Below are 15,996 nucleotides of genomic sequence, written 5' to 3'. Positions count from 1 at the left end.
AAGCAAACTGAAAAAACAGAGATTCTATAATGTGGAATCATATTGACCTTCTTTAACAGAAGGGGAAACTGCACCTTCCCAGCTTCCCCTTACTTTAAACCTTGTCTTACCCTAAGCCAAAGGAGTAGCAGAGGCTACTTTGCTGCTACTTTGTCTCCTCCATCTGGAACTCTAGCTCTGTGCCTGGGTGCAGGCTATGACTGGTGTATTACAGAGCTCCATGCTATTGGAGCAGCCTTTGCTGGGGATGGAATGCTCAGACATTTTAGCAGACAGCTTCTCAAAACCTCTAATGAACATATGCATATGGTGAGTTTCAGAGATTTATACAGCAAATCTGGGTGGATTTTCATTCTTTGACTCCAGGACCACCTCCTTGCCCAATTTAGAGATCCTGCTCCAAACCCTGGAGTCATTAAAGCAAAATTATCTACATTTCCCGAATTTTATTTCTGAAAACAGCTGAATTGTTTCACCTGAAACTTTCCAAAACAATTCAGCCTGAGGCAGAGAGCAAACATGGAAAAAAATTGTGCAAATGGTTATAGTGTGGTAAAGTTATAAGCAACTGAAAACAGGGACTTACAATAGAAAGTAGTAGGCAGCCTTAATTATATGGAACACAGGATACTGAGTTAGATGGACCACTGGTCTGACCCACTATGGCCAGTCTTATGTTTTTATGTTCTTACTTGTCACAAAGCTCTGTGCAAAACCCATAAAATAACTACACAAAAAAACTGAAGAGAGCAGATTCAACCAATAAAATAATTTGTATTTTCATGTGGTATCCTTCACACACACAATCGCAAGACATTTTACAGTCACTCATAAATTAAAGAGAAAAGGAAGGTTTTATAATAGATAGATTTAATGTCTTGGAGGAGAAAAAGAGTTCTATATACCTGTGTGCAATAGGAAATGGAGTTTTTCCTCTTGGTTGACATGTATGACTCATATGGACATCTCTTTTAAATATTAATAAATATTCCTACTCTGCAGAAGAGAAGGTCTGAAGCACTGTCTTTGTTGTGGTTTGCCTGGACTCTATATTTACCCTCTACTAGTTTATCCAATGTCACTTTCACAGCTGTATTGCTTGCAACCATGGAACCAGTAACATTCAGGGCTTCTATACCATCAAAGGTATAGATGTTTTAGAGTCAGTCCATAGGGCTTCAAAAATCTCCCAAAAGCTCGAGGTTAGGGAAGGAGGAGTTTTAAACAGAGAGAGCTACAGAAGCGAACAGGTAAAAAAGAGAGGGCCAAGAGCAGGTCTAAATTAGTAATGAAGAGAAGGAGTAGATGGATATATCACATGGATGAAATGAGCCTACAGAAAGTTTTGCAAAATAAAGAAAGAAAATGTTAATTGAATTCTGAGCAGCTCAGAAGCCAGTAAAAAAAGAACAGATGATGGAGATTACATGATCCAACTTCCCAGAGCAAGAGATCAGTGCTGAGACAGCATTCTGGATCCTTGTTGGTTGAGAAAATAGAGATTTATGAAGTCTATTAAAAGGTACTGCAACAGCAAAGACGGGAAATGATTAATGCACGGATAAAGATTTTAGCAGAGACTGGGTCAAGGTAAGGACAAATTTGGGGAATATTCTCAAGAGGGTTACAGACAGACTTAAAAAACAAAGAATATGAAAGATAAAAATAAATGAGGCATATTTCTAAGAACTTCTACATAATCTACTTTAAAGGAAACAATTGGATACATTGTTAAACGAAATCTGTGTAAAAGTACATTTCAGAATCATCCTATCAAGATATTTTCTTAGTATATCTCCTCCAAAAGAGTAACATATCCTGTCCTCATTATGCTCTACAGCTTGGTGTGGCAAAAAATCTGAATCCACTTGCAATCATAGGTTTCCTGAAGAATAAGAAACAGTACCCTGTTACCATCCCAACTAACAGCCATTCTTTAACTCTAAAGAACAGTGGATTGAGAGTTGGGAATCCTCCTGCCAGGAACTCACAGTATTACCTTGAACATGTCATCGTATGCCTGATTATTTTCTCTAGTGGCCTCTAACACTGGGTGCATTCACAGCTCCTGTTGACGTCAGTTACATAAAAGTGACCACCCAAAAATCTAAGTATCCAGGGCTAGCACCACAAAGAAATTTAGACTCTTAACAACTGCCACTTAAAAAGCCTGAGTCCAAAATTTACTCTCTCAGAACCCTTGCTCAGCTGCTGCCTCAACCTGTAGGTGCCTAAATTTATGCCTGTGGGCATGTGCAAAGCTACTTAAGTCCTGATGCTGCCAAGCAGCTCGGAATGTAAAGCTCCCTTGGAATTCTCCAAATAGGCATTCCCCTACCTATCTTGTCCATGGGGCCTGATCTCACAGGCATTCTCAGAAGCCACCTAAGTGCATCCCTACCAAGTTAGTCCCCCCTACAGAACACAGCTGAGGAGCAGGTGGTGATGGGTATTTTATACCAAGTGGAACAATCTCAACAGGAGAGACTTTGAAAGACTTACCCCAAAATACTGAATGGGATTGGAGTCAGCGACACCAGCAGTAGGAGGGGAGCTGCTGTTGTCTCCTCTTCCAATACATAGGTACATATTCAGGGGCACCGGAACAATTTTTATACTGGGGCTGCTGAAACCCTGTATATGACAGAAGCCAGCTACTATTATTACTTCAAGCCACAGGGTGCTATTGCACGCCCAGCACTTCTAGTTCCAGTGACCTTACAAGTTCTGCAGTTTACTGAGCTTGTGTCTGTGTCATCATTGCAAGAACTTTGCCTGCTTGTGTGCTAACCAACAAGAAGGAGACCAGGAGGTCACACAACATTGGTAGCAGCTAGTGGAATCAGCAAGTAGCAGACAAAAGAAGGAAAATGGCAGATGACAGCAGTGAAGTGAGTGACATGCAGCAGAGCCTTAGGAATGGGAAGACAGAGACCAAAATGCTTGTTTTTATGCCTGAACCACTTATAGGAGCTGAGGATAATTAGAGCTCCTGGACAGGACACTCTGAACAGGTTGCCAGGGTGAATCAGTGATCTGAGGCTGAGAAGGCAGATATTTTGGTGTTGCTGTTGAAAGACAAGGCTCAGCAGGCTTGCATATACATTCTTCAGAAATATCTTTTATTCATATAGCACATTTTATCAGACTCTACTGTAGCTACTACTTTATCATTCCCTGAACAAAAAGTTACCTAGTAGATGCAATTTTTCAAATTAAATAAAGTTGTTAAATAAGGACTTGTTAAACTGAGATTAGTTTTTATAATTTTCAGCAAAATGGCCTTTTTCTGCTTTAAATTAGATGCTCACATCTTTTCAAAGTCCAGTGCAAAACAAAAAACAATTAACGAATGTTTTGGGTTCATGCTGTATCTCAAGTACTGCGCAATGTAACATAATTATTATGGGTTCTTTCTCATACTGCTTATCAAAATACTAGCACAGGAAGTAAAAAAAAAAAAAGCATCAATAAGACTAAACCAATGGATTTTTTGTTAACATAAAGTCTTTCTAAATTCCAAGATTGAAATAGAGGAACGCCAGCTTTTTCAGTTTGTGTTCCACAAGAGAACGCCTCCAACTATAGAGGACAAGATTATACAGCAAGTTGCTGCACTCAGCATCAGCTATGTTTGTTACAGCATTTATGCTAATGTTCTCAAATTTGAAAGATGGTCAGCTGTGGATAACCAAAACATGGCAGTGTCAATTTCCCCTGATTGTAGAGTGCTCTGGATCACGTCGGATGCCACCTTCCCGGTATACAAAGCTGAAACGTCACTGAAGCCAAGAATGGAAGCATAATCCTCCTTGTAACTGGTGTCTAGAATGGACCACACTGAGAATGCCACACTCAGGGCAGACTGCAAGAAACATGGCACGCACACCCCAAAAACTGGTGGTTTGTTCTATAAATAGATACACCAAACCAGTAACAAAAGAGCTTCTGTAGCACTACACTGGTTAACAAGAAGCCAAACACATCCCCTTTAGGCATTCCAGCCTTTGGTTCGCATCCAGACAAACTGATCTTATATGATGAGAGGTTACTGAAAACCCAATTCACCATATATGAGGTTCTACCAATCCCAAAGGATCAAACACTTAATCCTATAGGAAATCAATATATATTTCAGATCTTGCCCAAATATCATGCTGTCAGCCAATCCTTAGTAACTAACTAAAGATTTGTTAATAAAAGATAGTTATTGCGTGGTTAAGAGATCATATACTTTATAAATAATTGCACAGTCCTCAGATCAGATTTGTAGCAGTGATGGTGACTTTGCTAGTTTGCACAAAAGTCTCTCTGGAATCATTCCAAAGGGTATAATCCAAATGGCATCTTAGATGTAGGGTCTTTCCAATTCCATGCATTTTCCAGGGTATTCCAAGTAACAGTCCCATTGCTTAAACTTTCCCTGTTTAAAGTTCAGCAGACTAGAAGATGGCAGGATCAGGCATGAGGTTTCTCTTATAGCTGAAACAGGCTGTCAGATGTTTTGAGCACAGCATGTGACTGCATACGTTTCTTTGTTGAGTACACACTGACCCATCCTTTGAAGTTAACATTCCATTTCCTATGCATACACAGGTAATCCAGTTATACTGATTTACATAAGGGAACTGCTGATCATCCATTATAACAGGGATAGATAAACTAAAGACAATATAGGTAATAGTACCAGTTTTCTGGAATGTCTCATACCTTTGATCTTCAGGTTAACTTAAGACAGTCACGTACATAATGTAAAGGCAATTAAGACATGAACAGGACTTAGAATCTACAAACCAATTTGGATAGATTGTTAAACAGGATATAGGTACACAGACAAACACATTTAGCATCTCTCTTGATTCCTATTACTACTAATGAACGGGTTAGTGATTGCTGGTCTACATCTCTCCTATAATCACACACACGTGAATTGTCCTGACTACAAATGCAATGCCTTTTGTTAAGTTATGGGTCATACATAGGTTAGCTGGTTTGCCAGTGTAACACTCCTTGACATGAGACATTAAGGAACTCTTGTAGGATTGAAAATCCTTATGCATTTCAGGAAATTAATTGCCGGCTGTGCACCCTTAGTGAAGTGAGCTGTAGCTCACAAAAGCTTATGCTCAAATAAATTGGTTAGTCTCTAAGGTGCCACAAGTGCTCCTTTTATTTTTGCGAATACAGACTAACACGGCTGCTACAATGAGACCTAGTGTTACTGATGTGCTTCTTCAGCTTTTCCACTGAATTGTCAACAGCCTAACAAAACAGGTACACCAACTTGCTACTTTGATCAGTATTACATTGTTGACATCTTCAGCCCTGAGAAACCTTCGAGTGGTTTCCTTTGAAAACTGAGTATGCATCTCAAGGAAAAACAGCAGTTCTTCCATTTTCTTAAAAGCAAAGAGACTGCATGGTTTCTGGCTTTCAAATGTAGCCATTAGGTCAACGATTGGCTAGCACATTTCATTGACAAAACGCAACACAATCTTCAGCATTAAACATTGCATTTCATCTGACAGCTCTCTTTCAAGTTCCCACAATGAAACTGGTGCCAAGTGGTCACACACACACACACACACACACACTTTTCTTCTTCAGCAAAGCTGTGATAATATTGAAAGTGCTTTTCATGGTACTGAACATAGCAAACCAGCTGTTCCCTCTAGATGCTACTGGGTCTGGTGCCACTGTTGCACTGGGAACTTCTTGCCTGATGTAATTTAAGTGCTTCATCTTCCTGCCCCTTGCCATATAGAACACTTGTGAGAAAGCTTTTACCAGTGCATTGACATCCTTGAATGGCTTATGAAAATTTCCACCCACCAGACTGATTATATGAGCAAGGCATGTTACATGGATGCTATCAGGAAACAGTCCAGACAGTACAGTTTTGCAAACTTTTTTCATGTACGCGGCATTACCCACATCAAAAACAACCACATTGTTCTAAGCAATTTCATAACTTTGCATAGTCTGAATGACTGCTCGAGACACAGATTTGTTTTCTGCATGAAGTGTATATCAGCAAGATAGGAGGAATCTTCCGATTCTATCTTTTACCAGTGGTGTGAGTGAAATGTTAAGTACATAGTGCAGCCCTTGTCATCAGTCATTTAATCAACTATAACTACATGTAGTTATCATTCACTTTGTACTTAAGTTTTTCTCTCTCAGTGTTGTAGACATCTTTAAGATTTGGAATTGCACCACCATTCTTGACTCAACTGTTTAGAAACTGACATATCAAATAATGGTCTGTTTTAGATAATAGTATGTTTACAGCAGCACAAATTAACACCAAATCACAGACAACATCCAAGCATTCACGATATGCTATTGTGGTTGTGTTGAAACACGTTGAAAGTGTACACTGCATTTTTTGTGACTCTCCCTGCAATGCAGCTTTTCTCTTTAAATACTTCTGTGCTTTGGTGAGGTGGTTTGCAATTGTCAATTTCCTCTGATGGTCCAGAACAACACTGCACATTTTGCAAGAGTTTTCCACCATCTTCAAACACCTGTTCAGGAAAATCTTTTACTCTCTCTTTTGCTGGTGTATTTGCAATGTGGGACCTTTGTCTTGGCATTTTCTGGCAAAATTGATCAATGCTTCCTTGAGCATTGATCCAACATTTTTCACAGTCTTTCTCTGTTAAGAGATATTATGCAATATTATGTGACAACGCATGCTATATTTAAAATTACAGGGTGTACCAGATGTTGAAAATGCTGCATATGACCAGATGGGAGACATCTTGGAATCAAGAAGCTCACACCTAGGATGGACAGCAACTGTGGAGGCAATGGTGCCCAACCTGCACTGACTATAGTGCCTGAAAACTGATTGATCCCACCCTTGATTATGACAAGTGACCTGTTCTTTCAAAGCCTAGCAATGGGGACACCAGTTTGGTATAAGGATTGCATATTTTCATAGTTTGTTCTTTTGATTATTTTGTTTGATATGTAGACCAAGCAATGTGTCTTTTTCAAAAAGGGGAGAAATGTAACCAAGTTACTGTGCTGACTGGGTCTATATGACTGATTGTGGCAAACATCCACAGACAGACAGCAACCCCTTAAAAGACGCAGTTCTTCCCAGAAGGGAAGAAGGACCCCTGACCCAGGAAGTAACGTGAAGAGGAAGGTCAGGGGTCAGCAGAGAGGCACTTGGTTCCCGCCCAGGGTGAGCAAAAGCACTTGGGGTCTGTGGTTACTAAACTCATGTCTGTGTCATCAGTCCATGGACTCTGTCTGCTTGGGCCAACCTACCAAAAGGAGATTGTGAGGTCATGAAACAAGGACATGCAGCTGAGAGGTGGGAGATCTGAGTTCAAGGGTCAGCTGAGAGGTAGGAGACTTGGGTTCAAGTTAGGGTGGCCACTGACATGTTCCTGCAGTATCAGACAGTCCAACACTTCCAAGAATGGCGTGGGCTTGCCCCTGCCAGCATGACTTCCTATGCATGGCACATGCAAGATCATGCCACTTGGGGGATGCTATTTTCATAAGTGCACTGTTCCCCCAACCACCAGCCTGACCTTGCACACACTGTGTGTATGAAGTCATGCTGGTGGGAGCAGAGCGCCCTGTTGTTCAAAATGGCATCTGCCCCTGCACCCCCGATACCTGACAAAAGGCCCTGTCCAGTTTTGTCCCAGTACCGGCTGGGGGACAAATCAGCCAAAAAGAAGCATGTTTGCTATCAGACTGGACAAGCAGCTTCCCTAGTTGGAGTCCCTGCTCTGGGCCAGGCAGGGAAGACACACCCCACCATTTAGTGTGTTAACAATAGCTCATGGTTTGAAGCCAATCTCATGATGTGGGGAGTCTGGTTCCCCGCCCTTGGGGTTGGCAGCCCTGCAGCAGGGGCCGCCCCAGCACTCCCTTCTCCAGTTTGTACCAGGAGACATCTGGTCACTGAGCAAGTAGGGTTGCCACCTTTCCAATTGCTGGTAACTAGACCCCAGAGGCCCTGCTCCTTTCTCCACCTCTTTCCCCACCCTTAACCTGTTCTCTATCTTTTTCCCCAAAGGCCCCTGCTCCTGCGCTGCCTGTTCCCACCAAGGCCCCATCCCTGTCGCTTGCTCCTCTCCCTGTCACTCGCTGGATTGCCTCCACCTTCTTCCCCCCTCCACCATCCCAGCTGGGCTCCCTCTGCTCCAGGGCTGGGACGGGAGCTACTACAGGCTGACAAGGAGCCTCCTGCAGGTAGGAGGTGGCCCCAGGTGAGCAGGGGCTAATGTGAGTTAATGACCTAGGGCCTTCCCCCCCCTGCAGTAAATAGACTATTGGTGTCTGGTGAGTACATCTGACCGGACACTGCCAGGTCCCCTTTTTGACTGGACTTTCCAGTCGAAAACTGGGCACCTGGCAATCCTATGAGCATGGGGCCGGCACCCGTATTTGCTCAATGGCAGAGGTGGGCTGCACTGGGAGTGGCTGAGAGGAAAATTCTGGCCTGGATGCTAGTTGGGTCCCAGCCCACTGACCTCAGTAATAGCAGGCCTTGCACCACCTCCTACAGTTACCAATTTTCTAATCACACAAACCCAAACACACTTGCCCTGCTCCTTCCCCCATGCCACACCCCTGCCTTGCCTCTTCTCTGAGCCCCCCCACCCCGCTCACTTCATCCCCCTCCCTCCATCACTGGCTCTCCCCCACCCTCACTCACTTTCACTTGGCTGGAGAAGGGGGTTGGGGTGTGGGAGGGGGCAAGTGCTCCAGCAGGGAGTGCAGGCTCCAGAGTGGGGCCAGAAATGAGGTGTTCAGAGTGTGAGAGGGAGCTCTGGGCTGGGGTGTGGGAGGGAGGGCTCCATCTGGGGTATGGGGGGTGGGGCTGGGGATGAGAAGTTTGGGGTGCAGGAGGGGGGTCAGGGCTGCGGGCTCAGGACAAGGTTCGGGCTCCTGCCAGGCAGCACTTACCTTGGATGGCTCCCAGAAGCGGCCAGCATGTCCGGCTCCTAGATGGAGGCACGACCAGAGGGCTCCGCACGCTGCCCCTGCCCATGGGCACCACCCCCGCAGCTCCCACTGGCTGTGGTTCTTGGCCAAAAGGCGCTGCAGAATCAGCACTCAGGGCAGGGGCAGCGCATGGAGATCCCCTGGCTATGCCTCCACCTGGGAGCCAGACCTGCCGGTTGCTTCCAGGAGCTGCATGAAGCCAAGCCTGCCTTATCCCCACTGGGCAGCCCACCGGACTTTTATCGGACTATTAAAATCTCCCTGACTGACTTCAGTAGTCACCAGGAGATCGATGCCGACACTGGGAGACTCCCGGCCAATCCTGGAGGGTTGGCAAGTCCTCCCTCTCCCCGTCCCCACAGAGCCCTCGCCCCGGCTTCACGCTGCCACTCCCGCGCATGCACCTGGGCACAGCCGCCAGGAGGGCGCCAATAATTGACGTCCAAACTCGTTCTCCGCGCATGCGCAGCTTCGAAACTGCCGACAAATTCCAACGGCGTCCACTAGGGCATGGGGGCCTTCTGGATTGGAGGAGTTTCGCTGTAGGTCACTTCCTGACGGCTCGCCATAGGCTCCGCGCGGGGGACCGGCAAGGGGGGGGCGTGTCCCTCCGGTCAGGTGGTTGTGCCAGCGGCAGCATGGAGGGTGGCCTGGTGCAGGTGCGTCCCGGGGTCGGCGTGGGGGTGGTGATTACCAGCCCCGCCCACCCTGACTGCGTCCTGCTGGGCAAGAGGAAAGGCCCCGTCGGGGCCGGCGCCTACCAGCTCCCCGGAGGACACCTGGAATTCGGGTAGGAGCCGCGCGCGCGCGCTGTCCCGCCCCTCCCGCTTCCACCACCGCACGCGCTTCCCGGCGTCCCGCAGCGTCAGCGGCCGCGCGGAGCTCTCACTGCCCCCCCCCCCCGCCGCAGGGAGAGCCTGGCGCAGTGCGCCCAGCGGGAGACCCTGGAGGAGGCCGCGCTGCGGCTGAGGAACGTGCGCTTCGCCTCGGCGGTGAACGCGGTCAGCGCCCCGGACCGGTACCACTACGTCACCATCCTCATGAAGGGGGAGGTGGACACGGAGCGCGAGCCCGAGCCCAGGAACCGCGAACCCGAGAAAAACGAGAGTAAGAGGGGCCCGGCCGCTGCAGGACCGCGGCAACCCTGCCCCTCCTCCCCCCGCCCCAGGGGTAGGGGAAGGCCGGGACCCCACGAGCTCCGCGCAGCCACTGTTGAAACCAAGTGTTCGGAGCCCGGCCCGGTGTTATTCGCCCTTAGCGTCCCCGGGGAGACCCTTACACCGGAGCCTTCCCGCACCGCCGGCAGAGGGGGAGTCCCTTTGTTCCACGAAAGGGGGAGCGCCTCTGCTCCATTTCCACTGCAAACACCAGATCCTAAGTGCAGGCACGTACATAAATAGACCCAGAAACGGATACTCCCAGGGTATCTGAGATCCTGAGCACGAGGGAGCTCATCGGCTGAAAGGAAAATCAAGTCACCTGGCATGATCCGTCTCAGTAGCTTCGGTGCCCCTGGAGAATGGAATGCTGTCAGCTGACGTAGGGAGCACTGTAGTCTTGGTGGGCAGTCTGCCCACTGACATAGTCCCCATCATCATCCCAAGATTTGTGTCCAAATCGCAGCTCTAGTTTTAGGGGATCTGCATTTAAGATCCTATCCAAAGCAAGGCTACCTTCCCCCCGTCTCACTTTGTGCTCAACTGTAAGCGCTAACAGAGAACTGTGCCAACATGGGACCCACAGCAGGGAAGGGGTGGAGGTAAATTATGTCCCTCCTGAATCGCTTCCTTTGAGTAAAGGGCAAGATACACATATCTCAGAAAATTCTGTGGATTTCTTGTGCCATTTTTTTCTGATTGTTATAGTGCAGGATATTACATTTATGTTGCAGATGTAATTTCTGCACTAGCACTGTCCTTCTAAATGTATAGGGATGGTATTGCCCCTTTCTAGTTGTTTTACAGGCTGTGACACTTTTTTCTCTTTCTTTTGTACAGGTTGGGAATGGGTTAAATGGGAAGAATTTCCTCCACTAGATCAACTATTCTGGCCTTTACGCTGTTTAAAGGAACAAGGTTACAGTCCTTTTACAGAAGACTTTAATCATCTCAGGGGATACACAGGAAATCACCACTAGATGGCATAAAAAAGTCATTTTTTGTGTGTGTAAAAGACAGGGATATCTTGTGCCCTCCACCAGTATTCTGTCCCTGCCAAAGGCAGAAAAATGTTACAGTAGTTTACCATCTTTAACATCTAGAGTCTTTGTCACAATCACCATCCTTGTACCCAGGAATAGGTGGGACTCCTTTTGGAGCCATTCAAAGATAGACATGTTCTCGAAGTAAAAAGATTAAATGTGCTATCTTATTTTACAGGATCCTATGTATTTGTTAGAACTGTAGTGTCTTATCCCATAAACTTTTATATATGTCCCATTGATGTCTGTGGAACTACTCATATAAAACTATTCATGAGGGACGTGTTTGCAGGAGCAAGCCCAGGAGAAACTGAGTTCCCCTTCTTTCATTCAGCTTCTTGTTTTTCATTTTAAAGTAAAGAAGGCTCGTTTGCTGCCACCCTGCAGTCAGAGTTGTGAGTACAAATTCTAGACCTTAACTGTAGCCTCACATCAGCCTGTATTATTTTAGTTGATGCCACCAGCCTCCACATAGAAAGATTTTATTTTTTTGGTCATACTGAATGTGTCTTGTATTGGCTGCAGAAGCATGCTAAGTGCTGAAGAGAAAAGCAGGAATATAATGGGTGGGGAAAAGAGATCCTAGTTTACAGGAATGGGTGAAAGAACGCACTAATGGTGACATTGATGTATAAATATTTTCAGTTCTACATGTCAAGGCTAGCTTCCCTAGCATTACTAAAGCTCATGGTCTTTTATGTAAGCAATTCATGTGTTAAATTATAAGAAGTTAATGTAAACATTTTATCACATTTATATGTACATAACTGTTCTAGGTTTGTAAAGTTTGGTACCGTTGCAGTCATGGGAGAAAGTGGCTTTCGAATGATACATAACTTGACCCATTTCTGATGCCACTGCATTATCAAAAGACTGAGCTGGGAGCCAGCAAGCCCCCGCCCTGCCCCCACTGTAGAGGCAACGCCACTGAAATTACAATTCTCTAGATTTTTATCAAATGACACCTCCTTTACCTTTCTATCACTAATTTGCTCAGATAATGAGATTTTCGTGTACCATGCTCCCAGACTACCTCCTTTGTTCTAGACTGATTATTTTTTAGATGTACAGTTTTCAGTGATGTAATCTAATCCCTTGACAGAGTAGCCAACAAATCAGAAAAGGAAATGCTCAATTTATGGTGGGGATCTTACTTTCTCAGTGTTCAGAGCCTTGTTTGTCAGCAGTAAGCACCCAGCTTACGAGATAGTTCAGCTGGTCTTAGTCATGCTAGTAGCCCACACAGAAACCAGCCCCTCAAATAGTCAGCTCTTCTATATTTTCCCTACCTGTTTTTACCCAAGATAGTCAGATTTTGGAAGACACAGTATATGCAGTAATTGTCCCTGGATGAATAAGGGAAGCTTTTGGTAACTGAATAAGTGATTGCCTACTTAGGTTCTTTACCCCGCATTCCATGGCCACATTTTCTATTCCAACCTTCAAATTCTGGCCCAGACAGCCTACTACAGGTGAAGTTAGATGTCTGGGAAGAAGTCTGAAAAAGTCAGCAATATTATTTCCAGAGACCTGGTGTCAAAGTTCCTTCCCCACTCTGAACTCTAGGGTACAGATGTGGGGACCTGCATGAAAACCTCCTAAACTTACTTTTACCAGCTTAGGTTAAAACTTCCCCAAGGTACAAACTATTTTACCTTTTGCCCTTGGACTTTTGCTGCCACCACCAAATGTCTCACCGGGTTTCTGGGAAAGAGTTGTTTGGAAACTTCTTTCCCCCCAAAATCCTCCCAACCCTTGCACCTCACTTCCTGGGGAAGGTTTGGTAAAAATCCTTACCAATTTGCATAGGTGACCACAGACCCAAACCCCTGGATCTTAAGAAACAATGAAAAAGCATTCAGTTTCTGAAAGGAAGAATTTTAATAGAAATAAAAAGAATCACCTCTGTAAAATCAGGATGGTAAATACCCTCCAGGGTAATTAGATTAAAAACATGGAGAATCCCTCTAGGCAAAACCTTAAGGTACAAAAAGACACAAAGACAGGAATATCCATTCCTTTCAGCACAGCTTATTTCCTCAGCCATTTAAAGAAATCATCATCTAACACATATCTAGCTACATTACTTACTAAGTTCTAAGACTCCATTCCTGTTCTGTCCCCCCAAAAGCATCACCCAGACAGACACAGACCCTTTGTCCCCCCCCTCCCCCCAGCTTTGAAAGTATCTTGTCTCCTCATTGGTCATTGTGGTCAGGTGCCAGCAAGGTTATCCTAGCTTCTTAACCCTTTACAGGTGGAAGGGTTTTTCCTCTGCCCAGGAGGGATTTTAAAGGTGTTTACCCTTCCCTTTATATTTATGACACCTAGTATAGCCATTGTGTACTAAATGATTTGAAAGTAGGGTGTAGTATAATTTCTGGACATGTTCCCATCAATAAATTCTTAGGATTTTCTGCTCAAGGCTTTAATGTGATACACGATCTAGGTTACACACTGTATGACAAGTTTATGCTCCTGTACTCACCTAGAAGGCCTTTATTTAATAGTCCCCTGCTTATGTCTCTACTCTCATTTCCCAGTCCTATATGCCACCAAAGGGTATGTCTTCACTGCCAAGTTAACTCAGGTGATCAGCACCCAAGTTAGCCTACCTCTACTGTGAGCATTCCCCACTGCAAAACCATACCTGGATAATGCACTCACTGTTTCTGCATTCACTCATATGTGTCTGGGGGCATATTCCCTGGTTCTTTCTGCTGAGGTGCTCTAGGATTCTTTCCCGAAGAGTGGGAGAATTTGTTTGAGAGACAAGGTGGGTAAGGTAATCTTTTATTGGATCAACTTTTGTTGGTGCTTGAGACAAGCTTTCAAGCTACACAGAGCTCTTCTTTAGGTCTGGGAAAAGTACTCTGTCTCACAGCTAAATACAAGATCAAACAGATAGTTTAGCATAGTTAGCACATTCAAGGTAAATGGTCCCTTCTAACTCCTTATGCTAAACTATCTGTTTGATCTTGTATTTAGCTGTGAGACTCTGAGGCTATGCCTACACTAGTACTTTTGTTGGTATAACTTACGTCACTCAGGGGTGTGAAAAAAACCAAACCCCCAAGCAACGTAAGTTACACTGACAGAAGAACCAGTGTGGACCGCACTGTCGGTGGGAGATGCTCTCTCACTGACATAGCTACTGCCACTTGTTGGAAATGGTTTAATTATGTCAACGGGACAGCTCTCTCCCATCAGCATAGAGCGGCTACACAAGAGATCTTAACAGCAGTGCAGCTGAATCTGTACAGTGGTGCCACTGTAAACTCTCTAGTGTAGACATGGCCTGAGACCTTTCCCAGACCTGAAGAAGAGCTCTGTGTAGCCCAAAAGCTTCTCTCTCACCAACAGAAGTTGGTTCAATAAAAGATACTATCTCACCCAACTTGTCTAATATCCTGGGACTGACACAGCTACAACAACATTGCAAACGGAGAACTTGTTTGTCCTTCAGGGAGAATTACAGGAAGGGCATTAGAGGACTGTCAGCACTCGAGTGATTTAGCCTGCATCTTCACTGAGAAGTGGGCAGATTCAGCCTGAGTTAAAGCAGAGCTCAGGCTCTAATCTACACCCCCAGCTGAGTCAGCTATCATAGGCTGAAATCACCTTTAAATCCAGATAGCCTATGTGGATGGGGGGAGTTTGGACTAAAACTCATGTAAGAGCTCAGCCTAACTGTACAGTGAAGACATATCCTAAGTGTGTTTGTCCTTGTTGCTCCCTGTCTCTTTTTCCCATTCTCAGCTTCACACCTCTTCAAGCAATCCCTTTAAAGTCTTGTCTGTGCTGTTTCCCCTGGAGAATGTTATGGAAAACTAGTAGGGACTGACATAAGCATCAAGAACATTAAACCTGGGCAGCTGAGGGCAGGGACATTTTAGTCAGGATGCTGAAATAGAGAAATAGGTACCTCCTTCTGGGAAGAGAGTTGTTTGGGCTTCAAAGTCATTTCTACTTCCCTCCCACAATCCATCAGCTGCTGAGAGCATTCTAAAAGTAAGATGTTCAGTCTCTGGAATTTAAGCAGCAAATAACTTAGTAATCTAGATGTTAGAGCACCCTGCAGGCTCAGGTGGGAGAAAAGTGAAAACCTCTATTGAGGCTGGCTTTCCTCATGAATTTAGTGGTTTGAGTCTGAGAATCAGATGATGAAGTTATATTCATGACAGAGAATGAATAAGAGGAAACTTTTTTAAAATTGTACCTAAATCCTTTCATTAAGAATGACTTTCACTTCATAGAATATCAGAGTTGGAAGGGACCTCTGGAGGTCATCTAGTCCAACCTCCTGCCCAGAGCAGCACCAATCCCAACTAAACCATCCCAGCCAGGGCTTTGTCAAGCCTGACCTTAAAAACTTTTAAGGAAGGAGATTCCACCACCTCCCAAGGTAACGCATTCCAGTGTTTCACCACCCTCCTAGTGAAAAAGTTTTTCCTAATATCTAACCTAAATCTCCCCCACTGCAACTTGAGACTATTACTCCTTGTCCTGTCATCTGCTATCACTGAGAATAGTCTAGATCCATCCTCTTTGGATCCACCTTTCAGGTAGTTAAAAGCAGCTATCAAATTCCCCCTCATTCTTCTCTTCCGTAGACTAAACAATCCCAGTTCCCTCAGCCTCTCCTCATAAGTCATGTGTTCCAGACCCTTAATCATTTTTGTTGCCCTTCGCTGGACTCTCTCCAGTTTCTCCACATCCTTCTTGTAGTGTGGGGCCCAAAACTGGACACAGTATTCCAGATGAGGCCTCACCAATGTCGAATAGAGGGGAACGATCACGTCCCTCAATCTGCTGGTAGT

The 15,996-nt window shown here is 45.1% G+C and overlaps 1 protein-coding gene across 2 annotated transcripts; it reads left to right on the top strand.

Moving 5' to 3' along the window:
- The first annotated feature begins 9,524 nt into the window (after positions 1–9,524).
- On the top strand, positions 9,525–11,351 carry NUDT15 (nudix hydrolase 15). Of its 2 annotated transcripts, XM_073344225.1 has the most exons (3): positions 9,554–9,766; positions 9,887–10,083; positions 10,974–11,351. In XM_073344225.1, exons 1-3 carry the CDS (start codon positions 9,615–9,617, stop codon positions 11,111–11,113), a joined length of 489 nt encoding a protein of 162 aa, XP_073200326.1. In that variant the 5' UTR covers positions 9,554–9,614; the 3' UTR covers positions 11,114–11,351. The 2 variants fall into 2 exon arrangements, with proteins under 2 accessions (XP_073200316.1, XP_073200326.1); XM_073344215.1 differs by lacking the exon at positions 10,974–11,351 and having other exon boundaries at positions 9,525–9,766; positions 9,887–10,966.
- Positions 11,352–15,996: the final 4,645 nt, after the last annotated feature.

The sequence above is a fragment of the Lepidochelys kempii genome, chromosome 1 (genome assembly GCF_965140265.1).
Source record: "Lepidochelys kempii isolate rLepKem1 chromosome 1, rLepKem1.hap2, whole genome shotgun sequence".
NCBI lineage: Eukaryota > Metazoa > Chordata > Testudines > Cheloniidae > Lepidochelys > Lepidochelys kempii.
This window is presented reverse-complemented; position numbering and strand designations above follow the sequence as displayed.